This window comes from Eptatretus burgeri, chromosome 8, assembly GCF_056783735.1.
Source record: "Eptatretus burgeri isolate ZD-2024b chromosome 8, Ebu_testis_v1, whole genome shotgun sequence".
Taxonomy (NCBI): Eukaryota; Metazoa; Chordata; class Myxini; order Myxiniformes; family Myxinidae; genus Eptatretus; species Eptatretus burgeri.
Window position 1 is genome coordinate 93,407,311 of NC_140968.1, and position 17,355 is coordinate 93,424,665.

The 17,355-nt window shown below is 45.4% G+C and overlaps 1 protein-coding gene across 2 annotated transcripts in view; it reads left to right on the top strand.

Annotated features, from left to right (window-relative positions):
• The window catches only part of LOC147022299 (structure-specific endonuclease subunit EME1-like), a 63,424-nt gene that overhangs the window by 3,185 nt on the left and 42,884 nt on the right, over positions 1-17,355 (top strand). For both annotated transcript variants that reach the window (XM_085893029.1, XM_085893030.1), the window contains exons 5-8: positions 515-598; positions 5,170-5,288; positions 5,654-5,786; positions 10,488-10,603. In XM_085893029.1, coding sequence (XP_085749155.1) covers positions 515-598; positions 5,170-5,288; positions 5,654-5,786; positions 10,488-10,603 — 452 coding nt within the window. The remainder of the gene's footprint in view (positions 1-514; positions 599-5,169; positions 5,289-5,653; positions 5,787-10,487; positions 10,604-17,355) is intronic.

A 17,355-nucleotide genomic window follows, 5' to 3' on the forward strand; every position in this document is an offset into this window, starting at 1 on the left:
TGTAACAGCAGGATGTTTATGATTATTCATGCTGTCACATCCCAATTTAAACAGCTCACACGAAGGTTGTAGCTTAATTGGTGGGGTTTTTTTTTTTTTTTCCTTTTTCCTTTTCAGGAGCAAGGTGAGAGAATGCAGGATAGTGTTAATGAATGCCGATTGAGAGTTGATGCTTAATCAGTGTCTGATGTGATGCATATTTCATCTGCTGGTAAAGAAAGCCATAAAAAAAGAAGTTTCCAATTTCATTGGCCCTTCTGTATACAAATTCAAGCATTTTCTAATTGTGTACAAATTCAAACCTTTCCTTCAATTGCATGCCTTTTTTATTTATCTGCACTGGAAATAACTTTGCTTTTTCAACCTGGAGTCTAAGGACAGATTTACAACATTCATCTCGTGGAGAGCTCATTAATGTTCATCTTTGAATACAAAGGTTCTTCATTATTTACATTTGTGATATTTATATGACCTTATTTGTAATAAGGATGGTTTTGTTCTTGTGTTGAAACAGCTTGGGAGGAGTGAGGAAGAAGCCCAGCTATTGGTGTTGATACCAACTCTTGATTTTATCAAGATGGTTCATGCTTCCAAAGAGGTTGGTTATATATGCACTGAACTTATCACGAGCACGGACGGTAAGTTGGAATGATAATCACAAGGAAATTTGAAGAATAGTTAAAATATATATTCTCTAAAGTTTCTATCTTGACACCAGAACACAGGTTTTTTTTCATTGAATTGTTTTTGTGTTAAAGGATGAGAAAGCAAAGGGGTTGTGATATCTTATTTGGTTCCACTCTCATGACTACTCATTATGAGTTTAAGCTTTATCGTTTTGTTCTGCCACTGTACAATGTACATGCCCTCCACAGTTACCACTTGCTTCTGGAAAAAAAATGTTTGGGTGATTAGTCTCTCCCTTGTTTGGAGGAAGTGCCATTACTTCCCTGGGTACTATGAGTACCAGCGAAGCGGCGTTGCAGCAATGGTGCCACTTTTCCAAACTCAGCTTTCTTATCTTCAGGAGTAATTTCCTCCTCCCCATCGATGCCAACCAATGAGATTGTTCGTGCTCCGGCTGAACGTCAAGCGAGGAAGCACGATGTACCATTTTTAAAGTCTGGTATACCATTTTAAAAGCACTTTTCCGTGGTTTGACCTGCTGACTTATCGGACTCTTTCCCTTTGATTCTTCCTATGTTTTTACTGCACCACTGAAGTATAGAATTCTCTTCCATCACTCCTTTCCCTTCCCTCCATAATCATTGATAAATTTCACCGCATCATTTTGTACATATTTTATGGGATAGCCATTTTATTCCCATGCCATCCTTACTTGTTGAGTACTACCATACTCCATAATGCATACACTTCATGGGGAAAATTTTTTTTAAAAACAATTAATGAAACTAAATGTTTGAAGCCTTTTTTTTATTTATTTTATTTTAGTTTTTAATGATCAAACTTAGTACATTAAAATGTATTCATGATCTGGTTGAAAGCACATTGATCTTGTACATTCCGTTTACCAATTGCCAACCCCAGTGTTCAGATATTAATCAGACAAGTTTACACTTGCAGAAATGACTTTTTTTTTTCTTCTTTTTTTTGTCTTTGCATGAGTGATGCTCATGGAAGAGCAAGGTAGAAGTGACTGTGGGACAAACTTCACATAAATGAACAAACAGGAAGGGAGGAAACACTGAAACTAGCAAGTAAGCTGGTTTGGGTTAACAAGGTTTAATAGGGGTAATAAAGATCTTGGGTCAGAGTTCGTAAGGGGAGTGGAGGTTGGGAGGAGTCAGTCTGGTGTGAAGGGAGAAAATGTGAGTGGAGTGGAGAGAGAGGTGCGTGTTTGCAGGCTGGTGTTGTAGGTTCAGCAGGTTAGCCTGGGCAGCAAAGATGATTCATGACCAGAACGTCTCAAACTGATCAAGATTGTACAAGCTCGTTTCAGATGGACAGCGGTCCAGAAGCGAGGTTCTGCTAGGTAGTTTGAATGTGGGATCGATTCAGGGGTGAGAAGTCGAGCTGGTGGAGATGATGCAGAGAAGGAGGTCAGAAGTGTTGTTTGTGTGTTGCCCCGGTCAGTTCTGCTCAAACACGTCCGTGGCACAGATATTGCCAATCTATCTCCCAGGAGCGACGCAGAGATCCCTCACATCTATGATGTGCTCATTGTCTAAGTGGAACCAGGACCACCCAGTCTTCCACAATGTGTTTTGTTGTGTGTGGGGTGGCTTGACAGAGTTTGCAGGTGTCGTCAGTGGTGTCGTCGAGTCTGTGTTTGGAGTGTAAGAGCTGTGGGTGATGTCCACAGCGGAGGCATGTCAGGTGAACATGATCAGACCTGGAGAATAGTTTGTCTTTGTCATAGGTGGGTGGGGGTTTATTGCCCAGGATACTGTTTGGGCCTAATTTGTTCATTGAGTTTATAGTGATGTGGGCGTAGATTTGTTTTTTTGCACTTTCCGTTGTTCATTGGGCAGATGTTTTGGAGCATGTCACCGTAGTGTCTTTGTGGTGTCGCTTTAATGTTTTGTGGCCTGTGGGTGGTTGTTCATGTAGTGGCAAGGTTGATGAGGGTTAGCACTTACTGTTACAAGGAACTGTGAACCTCTCAAGTTCAAATGGTCTTTGAATTTTTTTTAGCATTTTTATCTCTGTATGTAGATGCTCTATTGGTGGTGTTGATGTGCCACCTGTTATGATGCGAAGGGCTTTGTTTTGTATGGTCTGTAGGGTGTTGAGGTGTGTGTTTAATAGGCTGGAGGCCCAGATGAGCTAGCGTAGTTATTGACTGATCTAATGTACTGTTTGTATATTAGTGATGTTTATTTGTGGTGTCTGAAGTTAATGTTTGTGAGTGCCCTGAGTGTGTTCAACATGGTGTGCATGCCTTTTAAAAATGTTTATCATGTGATCTGAGAATGGCATTGATGTGTTAAAAGTGCCACAGAGTATTTTTGTTTTGGTGTTTGTGTATGTGTGGGATAGGGATGTTGTTCGGTGTGATGTGTGGTGTAGCACTATGTTCCTTGGTGTAATTTGTAAAAAGAGTGACTGTTGATTTTGAGGGGACTCATTTGTCTGTTGATAGTGAGCCAGGTTTGGAGGGTGCTGAGAAAAAGGTTGATTTGTGCTGTGGTGGTGTTAATGTTGCGATGAGTCGAGGTAATGGTTATATTGTCCGCATATGAGGCTATTTCTGTGTTCTCTTGTGGTTGCGGAATGTCATGCATGAACAGATTAGAGTGTTGGAGAAAGTCTGAGCCTTGATGAACTCCGTTATGAAAATATCGTGTGCGTGATGACTTGCCGTTAATAATTTTGAATGACTGTCTGCATGATAGGTAGTTGGCCAGCCAGCGTTTGGTGGTGTTGTGCATGTTTGTGTTGAGTATTTTGTTTGTGAGTAAAAATTTTGGGAGTGTTTCAAATGCTTTGCTAATGTCTACTGTGGTGAGAATCGTGTGTTTTGGTGGTTTTCTGTTGTTGAAGCCTTCCGTGTTATGGCGAGGGGAAAATGGAATCGGTAGAGATCACGGAAGAGGAGGTGTGGACAGCATTAAAGAAGATGAAGAGGGAAGAGTGCTCGGATTTGATGTGTGTACAGAGATGCTAATTGCAGTGGGAGAAGTTGAAGTCAGTTGGACAGAGAGGCTGTTGAATGTATGTATGAGAGCGGGTTTGATTGGGATTGGACAAAAGGGCTTATTGTGCCGATTATATAGAAGAGGAAGGCCGACATTCAAGATCCAGGGAAGTACAGAGCCATTGCGTTGTCATGTCCTGAAGGTACTCAAGAGGATTCTGGATGAGAGGATATGGAAGAGTGTGGAAATGGAGAACTGCGAAGAGAAACAGGGATTTAGAGAAGGTATGAGGATGATGGGTGGGATGTTCACTCTGAGATAGCTGATGGAGAAGAGATTGGAGGAACAAGCTGAAATGACGTTGGGATTTATTGACCTGAAGAAGGCCTGTGACACTGTCCCAAGAGAAATGGAACTGGCCATCTTCCACACTTGCAACGGTGAAATTCCTATCTTTCCAAAATTGATGTCTCTTCTCTGCTCTTCAATTTTTTTGTTCATATAAATTTATTTTCCATTGTGTTCTTATGTGCATCATTGTTGTGATTTTTGTGGATTCCCTCAGTAGTGCTCATTATAGAGTAAAGTTACAGAAATGAATCGTCGTCAGTTATCTGCCATATGTTGTACTTCAGAAGTGATACTGCTACTACTGCTTATTTTAACGGCCCTAATTATGTCCACCACCTTGTTGGGTCAGTTGGGGAATGTTTTTTGCCAAGTCTTTCATGAACTGACTGGTCATGTCTGACGTTTTTTCTGAAGCCATTAATTTGCATTTTGTTGAGGGTGCAACCAATAACTTGCCTACAGCTCTTCGTGAAGGCTGGCAGGATAGTCTGGAGGTTTGCATATTAATCCCTGAGCTGGCTAGCCTGGGTTAGATTCCCGACCCAGCTCTATAAACTGTCATCCTTGTGTTCTGCAGGCAGGGAGATTCATCGATGTGTGTGCTGTCCCTCAAATCAATATTGAACTTGGCCTCCTATCTACCAGCATTAGTCAGGGGACTTAAATCCCATGGTGGTATTCTCAAAGAATAGGCGAGCTATTGCTGGCACTCGGCTGGCCAAGTTCCCAATTCCTGCTCTTATCTATCGGGGGGCACTGCTGTGGTATATCTGTGCCCTCAGCAAATGATGCTACCTGGAGCAATGTGCTGCCCGATGAAAGATTGGAAAGAAGAAGCTCTTTGTGAAAGATGACGTGGGATCTTTAACGTCCATCAACAACCAGTGTGGCAGACGGGTCCTCTTGCTTTACATCTTTCCGATAGGTGACGTAGACATTGATGCATCTCCCTGCAAGAAAACACTGGGGTGATTGTTTATAGATCGGCCAAGATTAGAACCCAGGTTAGACAGCTCATAGGTGAATGCATATACCTTTAAGCTATCCTATGTAAAAGCATGTAGTAGTGAGAGCTCCAACTAACAAAAAATATACTCTTCAAAATTGTTGATATTTGAAAGGACAGTTTTCAAAATGATGATGTGGCATTTTTATACAATTGATATTGAGAGGATGTCATGCTAGTAAGAATCATAAAATGGCTTCTTGTTTTTTGCAGGAGGTGAATGGAGCAACTGGAGGGAATACAACTTTGAGGTCTTTCTTGGATTCCACAAGAGCAGTCGAGCCAAACAGAGTTATCATGCTGGTAGTTGTTGACCTGGAAAAGCATTTCACGTGAGCTTTTGCAGATGTGCCAAACTCCTTCCAGTGGATGGATTTCAGGTTGTTTTGTCTCAAAATTGGTTAATATTGAGATTATTGTGAATGCCAAAAACAATTAGAGGTTCAGTTGCTGCAGTTTGTTTCATACTAACATGAAAAGCTGCCTATGGTGAATGCAGTCATTCTTTGATTCACTGTACATGTTTACTAGAACTATGTTGCATATAAAGATCATTTAAAAAGTAGGGACTCGTCTATGGCCTAAATTGAAAACTTTGTTGTGTTAATTTAGGCATCTTCACTTGTTTTGCAAATATATCACATCTACACCATCATTTTTCATGAACCTTGTATTGAAGATGTTTTTGCCATGCCAGGTCTCAAAGGGTGGCCGGGCGTCGGCTGCTGAGGAAAGCAGCAGAAGGTGGTGATGGGTGTGGCAAGCGACCCAGAAAAAAGGCTTGCGCACAGGCCGAGGAGCTTGCGGTTTCTCGTGTGGATGTGGAGGAGGTGTGTACCAGATGCCAACCATCGAATGAGTACATTAATTTGAAGCAAATTGGAAGTGTATGAGTAATGATATAATGATATGGCAGTATTTACAGACCATGGATGTTCATGTTTATATTTATGAACCCTGGTTAGAGCCATTGTCATTTCATTCACCGGTATGCTAATTGCTTGATCTGACAATTGGCTATTCTGTGTTATAGGGCTCGAGATTAATGCTTGTCTGACTGTCCAGGATTGGCAATTTTTTTGTCTTGGATGAGTGAAAACTTCAGTAAACCTGTCCGAAAGTTGGGGCAATTTTACTACTTGGAAGTTTAATAATGTTGACATGCTATTGTCTGTTATTTTCTGTATAAAGCCACAATGATTAGCAGTGACCTCAAAGCATCTTTTTAGTTTTTTATTTTTTTATTTTTTTTATTTTTAGACCCGACCTTCCCCAAGCGCCAGCGAAAATGTCAAATAAAGACAATGCTATCACCCCATGCTCACAGCCAATGCTATCACCCTAGTACAAATTGTTGGACAGGTGCAATAGTTGATGGGACGGGTAAAATCTGAAACCTTCCTGTCCCTTGGGCAGGCTGGGGAAAAAAGGTTGATGTTGTTGTCCTGTGTTAAAACATTGATGCTAGTTTGGACTTTTGTTAAAAGCTGACATTCTTATTCTTGACCTTGTATAAACATTGAATGTTTTTACTATGTGCGACTACCTTTGGCATATCCTGAATAAGTATAATAACCGAGCACATGTGGGATATTTCCCATTACCGTGAAATTGCTGTTCAGTGCTCATTGAGCCACAGCAATTGTTGGAACTAGCAGTTACCGCTGCCCTCCAGGTGGGAGTACCATTCTCGGCCCATCTGCTGTGGGCAATGTGCTGCGGAACATTCTTGCAAATGCACTTTATAATTTTTGAAAGAAATGTTATTTATCACGACACATTATACCATTTAAGGTGTGTGTGTGTGTCTCTCTTTCTCCATAACTCCAAAACCATGAAAACTAGTGGCTTGAAACTTTACATTTCTACTAAGGGAACCCCAAAGGACTGCATGAATGAAAACTGGTTATTTGGGTAAATGTAAACGCCCCATTTGAAGATGCCTCCTCACACACGTATATATATACACACACAAACACACATATATATATATATATATATATATATATATATATATATATATATATATATATATATATATATATATATATATATATATACAGTAGACTAGGCGTAAGTCGTCACCATCGGGACTGAGAAAAAAGTGACGATTTGGAAATGTGACGACTTGCGTGTATTCGAACATTCATGACTGTGGGGTGAAGGATGAAGTCACGTGTGGCCTGGACACGTATGTGTGAGAGCCAGCTATTGTACCAAAAGGAAAACGCAATCCTCGGGGCATAGGTGGGGGTTCATTGGTGAGTTGGAAAGTGATCAAGCAAAGATGGAATTCATGAATCAGTTTATCAAAAGTAAAGATAATGAACAACTGTAAGACGACTCGTATACCATCGGTGATGGAATGGTGACAAATTGCATGACAGTCATCGTGGTGATAATTACCACTCAATGCCTATGGTGCAAGTGAGTGCGGTAATGTACAAAAAAGCCAATATAAAACCATGATCGGACTTCAACACGAAGCTCGATCGATCCTTTACTGCTTCGCGAAGAAATCCGTTATGTTTGACTGCCTCAAACTTTTGGGCATCTGGTGCATGAGAAAGGACTCAAACCGGTCATTGTATTCCATGATGTTGTCTGGGCAATCCTCCACCGAAAGACAGTATCGGCGCATCACATCCAGGGCGCTGCCTGATTCGCTGCCTGAATCCACACTGCCTGATTCGCCGCACTTCTTGACCTTACCGATTCCCCACCTCACTTTGAATCTGTCTATCCAGTGCATCGGCAAGGTCTCGGCATCATCATGCCTGAGGTCCGCAGCGAATTTACCTGCCTTCAGCAGCAACATTTCACCGTCCAACCAAATATTTGGCTGAGCCGACATTTGCCGAAACCAGATGATGAGCGCGTCATCGACATCTTCAAAGGACACACATTTCACACTTCCCACCGGCCTCACGATCTTCTCCACTTGTCCAAATATCTTGCCCTTATTCTTCAAGATATCGTTCAATGTCTGCCGTTTGATGTCCAACTTCTCAGCTATGTCTGTTTTCTTCATCAGTGGGTTTGCCTCGCAAAACTGGATAATGTCGTATTTTTCTTGGTAGGTTTTAGTTGTAAGCTTGCGCTCAGTCGCCATCGTCCTGCCTGCAGTGCGATCAACGTGAGTACGCAGTTATAAATAGCCTATCACTGGCGGTGTAAACCAATGAGCGAGCATCACGATTCCATGAAATCGGGCTTCTCACGAGGCGGCAGTTCCATGTGACGACTTAGGAGTGGTAATTTACTTGAGTTTCCATTACGCGGGAACGGACAACATCTGACGACTTAGACGAAGTGACGACTTAGAGATGACGACTTACAGAGGGATGACCCTTCATTCAAAGGGACTTGACATGAGATAAATTCGGGACTTTTTGACGCTGCCGACTTCGGCGAAGTGACGAGTTACACGCTGCCGACTTGCGCCTATTCTACTGTGTGTATATATATATATATATATATATATATATATATATATATATATATATATATATATATATATATATATATATATATATATATATATATATATATATATATATATATATATATATATATATATTCGACTCCTCCCATGCTCTTCTCGCTGAAGAAGCTGCATAAAGCCTACCAAGGAAGCCCTTTGCTGTTTCAAACCCTTCCCAGAGTTCTTCCACAGTTGTAAAGACCTTTACCGAAGTGCAAACATGAGGATCCCAATGCGACGTACCATGTATATGTAGACCTGTTCAGATCTTTTTATTTGATGCCGATGCTTTTATTGAAGTGGATGCCAACGTTATTCCAAAGGATCGTCAATGTTTCACGTTTTTAATTTGATTCTCTAAATATATTACGCACACTCAAACACTAGAAATCGTTTTTTTTGTTGTTTTGATTTTGCTAATCCAAGTAAGAGCAGGTATGCCAGTATACAGACAAACACTCTGTTAGGCAAATTGTGAAGGATGATAATAATGTCTGATTTGAGACTGGCAGATCGTGTCATTCATGCACATAATCTTCGCAAGACCATCTTGGTCAGTTGGGCGAGAGTTGATGAATTTATATAGATAATGGTGATGACCAATCTATAATGCCTTTCTCAGTCTCCAGGAAATGACTTGATATCAAAGGAGGGAAAATTCAACTCATTCTTTGTGCACAAATGTATCGGAATGGGTGAAGAAAAAAATCGGAAGAAAAAAAAGGGGTTAAAAAGAGAAATTAAAGGACAACTCACTTTCTGGGAAACTCTTGTAAAGGGAACATTATCAATCTTCTCGAGATTGAGGGTGGTTTAGAGAGGGTGGGGGGAGGGGGTGGGACCTGAATCATTGTTTTGGAACAATAGTCAACATTATCTTTGGTTTAGATACAACGTACTATCATGCAAGTATATGCAATATATTTTTTTATTAGGACATCTCTACATCTCAGTAGAGATGACCTAATAATAACAGTCTCGAAGTCTGTCCGCCCGTCCGTCCACAATCAAACCGAGTGGAGGCAAATAACCAATAGTGGAATGGATATAGAAGTCTATGAGACATGCACAACGATATAACTTTCAAGGTCGTACAAGGTCGAGGTCAACGTCACGAGGCTGTCAAAGTTGCGAAAATCGTCGATTTAAAATCGTATCTCCTCCCTCATTTATCAAGAGAGATCAAATGTTATTAGTGATTCAGATACTATGGACTATTATCTAGAACAACACTAGCCATTTTTTTGAAATTTGCTCTCGTTCCGATTTTATAGTTTCTATCCACCTCGTGGTGTACCGGAGACCTCAACACTGTCTCCCGCGCTGATTTTAACTTAAAATTCAATTAGGTTTCCACCTTTCGCACTGCATAAGGTTGATCGGCACTGAAATAAAGCAAATTCGACCTGAAATTCACTTTTAGTGAGGGAAATGCATCAAATGCGTTGGGTGGGTGGGTGTGGGTGTGGGTGCCGAGATGCCGCGGATTCTGGCAGGCACGGGATGAAGCCTAGAATTGTCTCCTCGAGGGGAATGCTTACTGTTGGGGTCTGGGAGATTAATGTTTACATTTTTGAGGGTTTTAGAACACGCTTTACAGGTCTCTGTAAAAAATTCCGGTGCAAAAAAGACGTTTTACAATTGTATAAAAAATATTTTGTCCGCCGCGTCACGGCTCGTCACGTGACACCATGCGCGAGAACAGACGCGTCGTTGAGTCTCCTAAAGGTTTTGCGTGTGAGCGCTGACGTCATCGCGCTCCTCTACTCTGTGGCCGAGATACGACTTGATCGACACTGAAATAAAGCGAATTCGACCTGGAATTCACCTTTCAATTATAGATGCCCCTAATTTGATTTTGCTTCTGTCGACCTCTGGCAGAGATGACCGGCACTCCCGCTCGGGGTATTTTTTATTTTAATAACTTTTACACATTGCTCCAGGATGGCATGACATGACAACAATTTTATGACGCACATGTTGCATGAGGAACCACTCTGCATGTGTGATGAATTTAGTGTGATCTACCCTCACCAAACTGGAACAGGCTCTCACTGACCTTCAGCTTCATGCGGCTGTGAATGTGGAACTCGTGGCATCATGGAAAGGGTTGGCCGACTACATTGGCATGGTCACGAAGGCCATTGCTGAGACGCCATTCAAGTGAGTACAAAATAGACTTGAAAAATAGTCTCTCAACAAATGCATAATGTTTGTGATACACTGAATTCGTTGCATATTGGTTTAGATTTCACCTCATTGTTGAAGAAGAGCTTTAGTTTGTTTGTATTTATTTTTTAAATTTGTTCTTTAAAAGTTAATAAGTTGCGTCTGGTCAGTTAGAGCCAAAACTAAGAACACTCATCACTGTCTCCTGATTGATTGCATACTGAAGGTCTCCGTGTTGTTCCCGCCCCCCAAAAAGAGGTCTCGTGTTGTTACTGCCAAAAAAAAAGAGGTCTCCGTGTTGTTACCGCACAAAAAAAAGAGGACTGTGTTACCGCCCACAAAAAAGAGAACTCCGTGTTGTTACCACCCCCAAAAAAGAGGGCTCTGTGTTACCGCCCAAAAAAAAGAGCGCTCCGTTTTGTTACCGCCCCCAAAAAAAGAGGACTCTTTACCGCCCCCCAAAAAGAGGACTCTGTGTTATCGCCCCCAAAATACAGGACTCCGTGTTACCGCCCCCAAAAAATAGGACTTTGTGTTGTTACCGCCCCCAAAAAAGAGGACTCGGTGTTACTGCCTGAAAAAGAGCGCTCCATGTTGTTACCGCCACAAAAAGGTCTCTGTGTTACCGTATTGTTGCTGCCCCAAACAAAGAGGTCTCCGTGTTGTTATCGCCCCCAAAAAAGAGGCATCTGTTACAATTCGAAAAAAGAGTACTCCGTGTTATCGCCCCCCCAAAAAGAGGACTCCGTGTTACCGCCCCCAAAAAAGAGCATGCCGTGTTACCGCCCCCAAAAAAGAGGATGCCGTGTTACCGCCCCCAAAAAAGAGGATGCCGTGTTACCGCCCCCAAAAAAAAGAGGATGCCGTGTTACCGCCCCAAAAAGAGGACTCCGTGTTACCGCCCCAAAAAAGAGGACTCCGTGTTACCGCCCCCAAAAAAGAGGACTCCGTGTTACCGCCCCAAAAAAGAGGACTCCGTGTTACCGCCCCCCAAAAAGAGGACTCCGTGTTACCGCCCCAAAAAAGAGGACTCCGTGTTACCGCCCCCAAAAAAAGAGGACTCCGTGTTACCGCCCCCAAAAAAGAGGACTCCGTGTTACCACGCCCCAAAAAGAGGACTCTGTGTTACCGCCCCCAAAAAGAGGACTCTGTGTTACCGCCCCCAAAAAGGAGGACTCCGTGTTACCGCCCCCAAAAAAAAAGAGGACTCCGTGTTACCGCCCCCAAAAAAAGAGGACTCCGTGTTACCGCCCCCAAAAAAAGAGGACTCCGTGTTACCGCCCCCAAAAAGAGGACTCGGTGTTACCGCCCCAAAAAAGAGGACTCGGTGTTACCGCCCCCAAAAAGAGGACTCCGTGTTACCGCCCCCAAAAAGAGGACTCCGTGTTACCACGCCCCAAAAAGAACACTCCATGTTACCGCCCCAAAAAGAGGACTCCGTGTTACCGCCCCAAAAAAGAGGACTCCGTGTTACCGCCCCAAAAAAGAGGACTCCGTGTTACCGCCCCCAAAAAGAGGTCTCAGTGTTACCGCCCCAAAAAAGAGGACTCCGTGTTACCGCCCCAAAAAGAGGACTCCGTGTTACCGCCCCAAAAAGAGGACTCCGTGTTACCGCCCCAAAAAAGAGGACTCCGTGTTACCGCCCCAAAAAAGAGGTCTCCGTGTTACCGCCCCCAAAAAAAGAGGACTCAGTGTTACCGCCCCCAAAAAAAGAGGACTCAGTGTTACCGCCCCCAAAAAAAGAGGACTCCGTGTTACCGCCCCCAAAAAAGAGGTCTCCGTGTTGTTACCGCCCCCCAAAAAAGAGGACTCCGTATTGTTACTGCCGTAAACAGAGGCATCTGTTACCACTCCAAAAAAAGAGCGCTCCGTGTTGTTACCACCCCCAAAAAAGAGGCCTCTGTGTTACCGCCCACAAAAAAAGAGGACTCCGTGTTTTCAACGCCCCCCAAAAAGAGGTATCCGTGTTGTTACCGTCCCCCAAAAAGAGGTATCCGTGTTACCGCCCCCAAAAAAGAGGACTCAGTGTTATCGCCCAAAAAAAAAAGAGCGCTCCTTGTTACCACCCCCAAAAAAGAGGCCTCTGTGTTACCGCCCAAAAAAAAGAGCGCTCCGTTTTGTTACCGCCCCCAAAAAAAGAGGACTCTTTACCGCCCCCCAAAAAGAGGACTCTGTGTTATCGCCCCCAAAATACAGGACTCCGTGTTACCGCCCCCAAAAAATAGGACTTTGTGTTGTTACCGCCCCCAAAAAAGAGGACTCGGTGTTACTGCCTGAAAAAAGAGCGCTCCATGTTGTTACCGCCACAAAAAGGTCTCTGTGTTACCGTATTGTTGCTGCCCCAAACAAAGAGGTCTCCGTGTTGTTATCGCCCCCAAAAAAGAGGCATCTGTTACCACTCCAAAAAAGAGGACTCCGTGTTATCGCCCCCCCAAAAAGAGGACTCCGTGTTACCGCCCCCAAAAAAGAGGATGCCGTGTTACCGCCCCCAAAAAAGAGGATGCCGTGTTACCGCCCCCAAAAAAGAGGATGCAGTGTTACCGCCCCCAAAAAAGAGGATGCCGTGTTACCGCCCCCAAAAAAGAGGACTCCGTGTTACCGCCCCCAAAAAAGAGGACTCCGTGTTACCGCCCCCAAAAAAAGAGGACTCAGTGTTACCGCCCCCCAAAAAAGAGGACTCCGTGTTACCGCCCCCCAAAAAGAGGACTCCGTGTTACCGCCCCAAAAAGAGGACTCCGTGTTACCGCCCCCAAAAAAAGAGGACTCGGTGTTACCGCCCCCAAAAAAAGAGGACTCCGTGTTACCGCCCCCAAAAAAGAGGACTCCGTGTTACCACGCCCCAAAAAGAGGACTGTGTTACCGCCCCCAAAAAGGAGGACTCCGTGTTACCGCCCCCAAAAAAAAGAGGACTCCGTGTTACCGCCCCCAAAAAAAGAGGACTCCGTGTTACCGCCCCCAAAAAAAGAGGACTCCGTGTTACCGCCCCCAAAAAAGAGGACTCGGTGTTACCGCCCCAAAAAAAGAGGACTCGGTGTTACCGCCCCAAAAAAGAGGACTCCGTGTTACCGCCCCAAAAAGAGGACTCCGTGTTACCGCCCCAAAAAGAGGACTCCGTGTTACCACGCCCCAAAAAGAACACTCCGTGTTACCGCCCCCAAAAAAGAGGACTCCGTGTTACCGCCCCCAAAAAAGAGGACTCCGTGTTACCGCCCCCAAAAAGAGGACTCCGTGTTACCGCCCCAAAAAAGAGGTCTCAGTGTTACCGCCCCAAAAAGAGGACTCCGTGTTACCGCCCCAAAAAGAGGACTCCGTGTTACCGCCCCAAAAAAGAGGACTCCGTGTTACCGCCCCCAAAAAAAGAGGACTCCGTGTTACCGCCCCCAAAAAAGAGGTCTCCGTGTTACCGCCCCCAAAAAAAGAGGACTCAGTGTTACCGCCCCCAAAAAAAGAGGACTCAGTGTTACCGCCCCCAAAAAAAGAGGACTCCGTGTTACCGCCCCCAAAAAAGAGGTCTCCGTGTTGTTACCGCCCCCCAAAAAAGAGGACTCCGTATTGTTACTGCCGTAAACAGAGGCATCTGTTACCACTCCAAAAAAAGTGCGCTCCGTGTTGTTACCACCCCCAAAAAAGAGGCCTCTGTGTTACCGCCCACAAAAAAAGAGGACTCCGTGTTTTCAACGCCCCCCAAAAAGAGGTATCCGTGTTGTTACCGTCCCCCAAAAAGAGGTATCCGTGTTGTTACCGCCCCCAAAAAAGAGGACTCAGTGTTATCGCCCAAAAAAAAAGAGCGCTCCTTGTTACCACCCCCAAAAAAGAGGCCTCTGTGTTACCGCCCCCAAAAAAGAGGACTCCGTGTTATCGCCCTCCAAAAAAAAGAGGACTCCGTGTTGTTACCGCCCCCAAAAAAGAGGTCTTCGTGTTGTAACATCCCGAAAAAACGACCACTGTGTTGTTTCTCCCCCCAAAAAAGAGCGCTCCGTGTTGTTACCTCCACAAAAAAAGAGAACTCCGTATTTCCGCCCTCAAAAAAGAAGACTCCGTGTTACCGGCCCCAAAAAAGAGGACTCCGTGTTTTCAACGCCCCCCAAAAAGAGGTATCCGTGTTGTTACCGCCCCCCAAAAAGAGGACTCCGTATTGTTACTGCCCCAACAAAGAGGTCTCCGTGTTGTAACCGCCCCTCAAAAGAGGTATCCGTGTTACCGCCCCAAAAAGAGGACTCCGTGTTACCGCCCAAAAAAAGAGGACTCCGTGTTACCGCCCCAAAAAAGAGGACTCCGTGTTACCGCCCCCCAAAAAAGAGGACTCCGTGTTACCGCCCCAAAAAAGAGGACTCCGTGTTACCGCCCCCAAAAAAGAGGACTCCGTGTTACCGCCCCAAAAAGAGGACTCCGTGTTACCACGCCCCAAAAAGAGGACTCCGTATTACCGCCCCCAAAAAAGAGGACTCCGTGTTACCGCCCCCAAAAAAGAGGACTCCGTGTTACCGCCCCCAAAAAAGAGGACTCCGTGTTACCGCCCCAAAAAAAGATGACTCCGTGTTGCCGCCCCCAAAAAATAGGACTCCGTGTTGCCGCCCCCAAAAAATAGGACTCCGTGTTTTCAACGCCCCCCAAAAAGAGGACTCCGTATTGTTACTGCCCCAACAAAGAGGTCTCCGTGTTGTAACCGCCCCTCAAAAGAGGCATCCGTGTTACCGCCCCCCAAAAAGAGGACTCCGTGTTCCCGCCCCCAAAAAACGGGACTCCGTGTTACCGCCCCAAAAAAGAGGACTCCGTGTTACCGCCCCAAAAAGAGGACTCCGTGTTACCGCCCCCAAAAAGAGGACTCCGTGTTACCGCCCCAAAAAAGAGGACTCCGTGTTACCGCCCCCAAAAAAGAGGACCCGGTCTTCCCCCCCCCAAAAAAGAGGACTCCGTGTTACCGCCCCCAAAAAAGAGGACTCAGTGTTACCACCCCCCCAAAAAAGAGGACTCCGTGTTACCGCCCCCAAAAAAGAGGACTCCGTGTTACCGCCCCCAAAAAAGAGGACTCCGTGTTACCGCCCCAAAAAAGATGACTCCGTGTTACCGCCACCAAAAAATAGGACTCCGTGTTGCCGCCCCCCAAAAAGAGGTATCCGTGTTGTTACCGCCCCCCAAAAAGAGGACTCCGTATTGTTACTGCCCCAACAAAGAGGTCTCCGTGTTGTAACCGCCCCTCAAAAGAGGCATCCGTGTTACCGCCCCCAAAAAGAGGACTCCGTGTTACCGCCCCCAAAAAGGGGACTCCGTGTTACCGCCCCAAAAAAGAGGACTCCGTGTTACCGCCCCCAAAAAAGAGGACTCCGTGTTACCGCCCCAAAAAGAGGACTCCGTGTTACCGCCCCAAAAAAGAGGACTCCGTGTTACCGCCCCAAAAAAGAGGACTCCGTGTTACCGCCCCAAAAAGAGGACTCCGTGTTACCGCCCCAAAAAGAGGACTCAGTGTTACCACCCCCCAAAAAAGAGGACTCCGTGTTACCGCCCCAAAAAGAGGACTCCGTGTTACCGCCCCAAAAAGGAGGACTCCGTGTTACCGCCCCAAAAAAGAGGACTCCGTGTTACCGCCCCCAAAAAAAGAGGACTCCGTGTTACCGCCCCCAAAAAAAGAGGACGCCGTGTTACCGCCCCCAAAAAAAGAGGACTCGGTGTTACCGCCCCCCAAAAAAGAGGACTCGGTGTTACCGCCCCCAAAAAAGAGGACTCGGTGTTACCGCCCCCAAAAAAGAGGACTCCATGTTACCGCCCCCAAAAAAGAGGACTCCGTGTTACCACGCCCCAAAAAGAACACTCCGTGTTACCGCCCCCAAAAAAAGAGGACTCAGTGTTACCGCCCCCAAAAAAGAGGACTCCGTGTTACCGCCCCCAAAAAAGAGGTCTCAGTGTTACCGCCCCCAAAAAAGAGGACTCCGTGTTACCACGCCCCAAAAAGAGGACTCCGTGTTACCGCCCCCAAAAAGAGGACTCCGTGTTACCGCCCCCAAAAAAGAGGACTCCGTGTTACCGCCCCCAAAAAAAGAGGACTCCGTGTTACCGCCCCCAAAAAAGAGGTCTCCGTGTTACCGCCCCCAAAAAAGAGGACTCCGTGTTACCGCCCCCGAAAAAGAGGACTCCGTGTTACCGCCCCCAAAAAAAGAGGACTCAGTGTTACCGCCCCCAAAAAAAGAGGACTCCGTGTTACCGCCCCCAAAAAAGAGGACTCCGTGTTACCGCCCCCAAAAAAGAGGTCTCCGTGTTACCGCCCCCAAAAAAGATTACTCCGTGTTACCGCACCCAAAAAAAGAGGACTCCGTGTTCCCGCCCCCCAAAAAAAGAGGACTCCGTGTTACCGCCCCCAAGAAAGGTCTCCGTGTTTTTACCGCCCCCAAACATGAGGACTCCGTGTTGTTACCGCACAAAAAAAAGAGGACTGTGTTACCGCCCACAAAAAAGAGAACTCCGTGTTGTTACCACCCCCAAAAAAGAGGGCTCTGTGTTACCGCCCAAAAAAAAGAGCGCTCCGTTTTGTTACCGCCCCCAAAAAAAGAGGACTCTTTACCGCCCCCCAAAAAGAGGACTCTGTGTTATCGCCCCCAAAATACAGGACTCCGTGTTACCGCCCCCAAAAAATAGGACTTTGTGTTGTTACCGCCCCCAAAAAAGAGGACTCGGTGTTACTGCCTGAAAAAAGAGCGCTCCATGTTGTTACCGCCACAAAAAGGTCTCTGTGTTACCGTATTGTTGCTGCC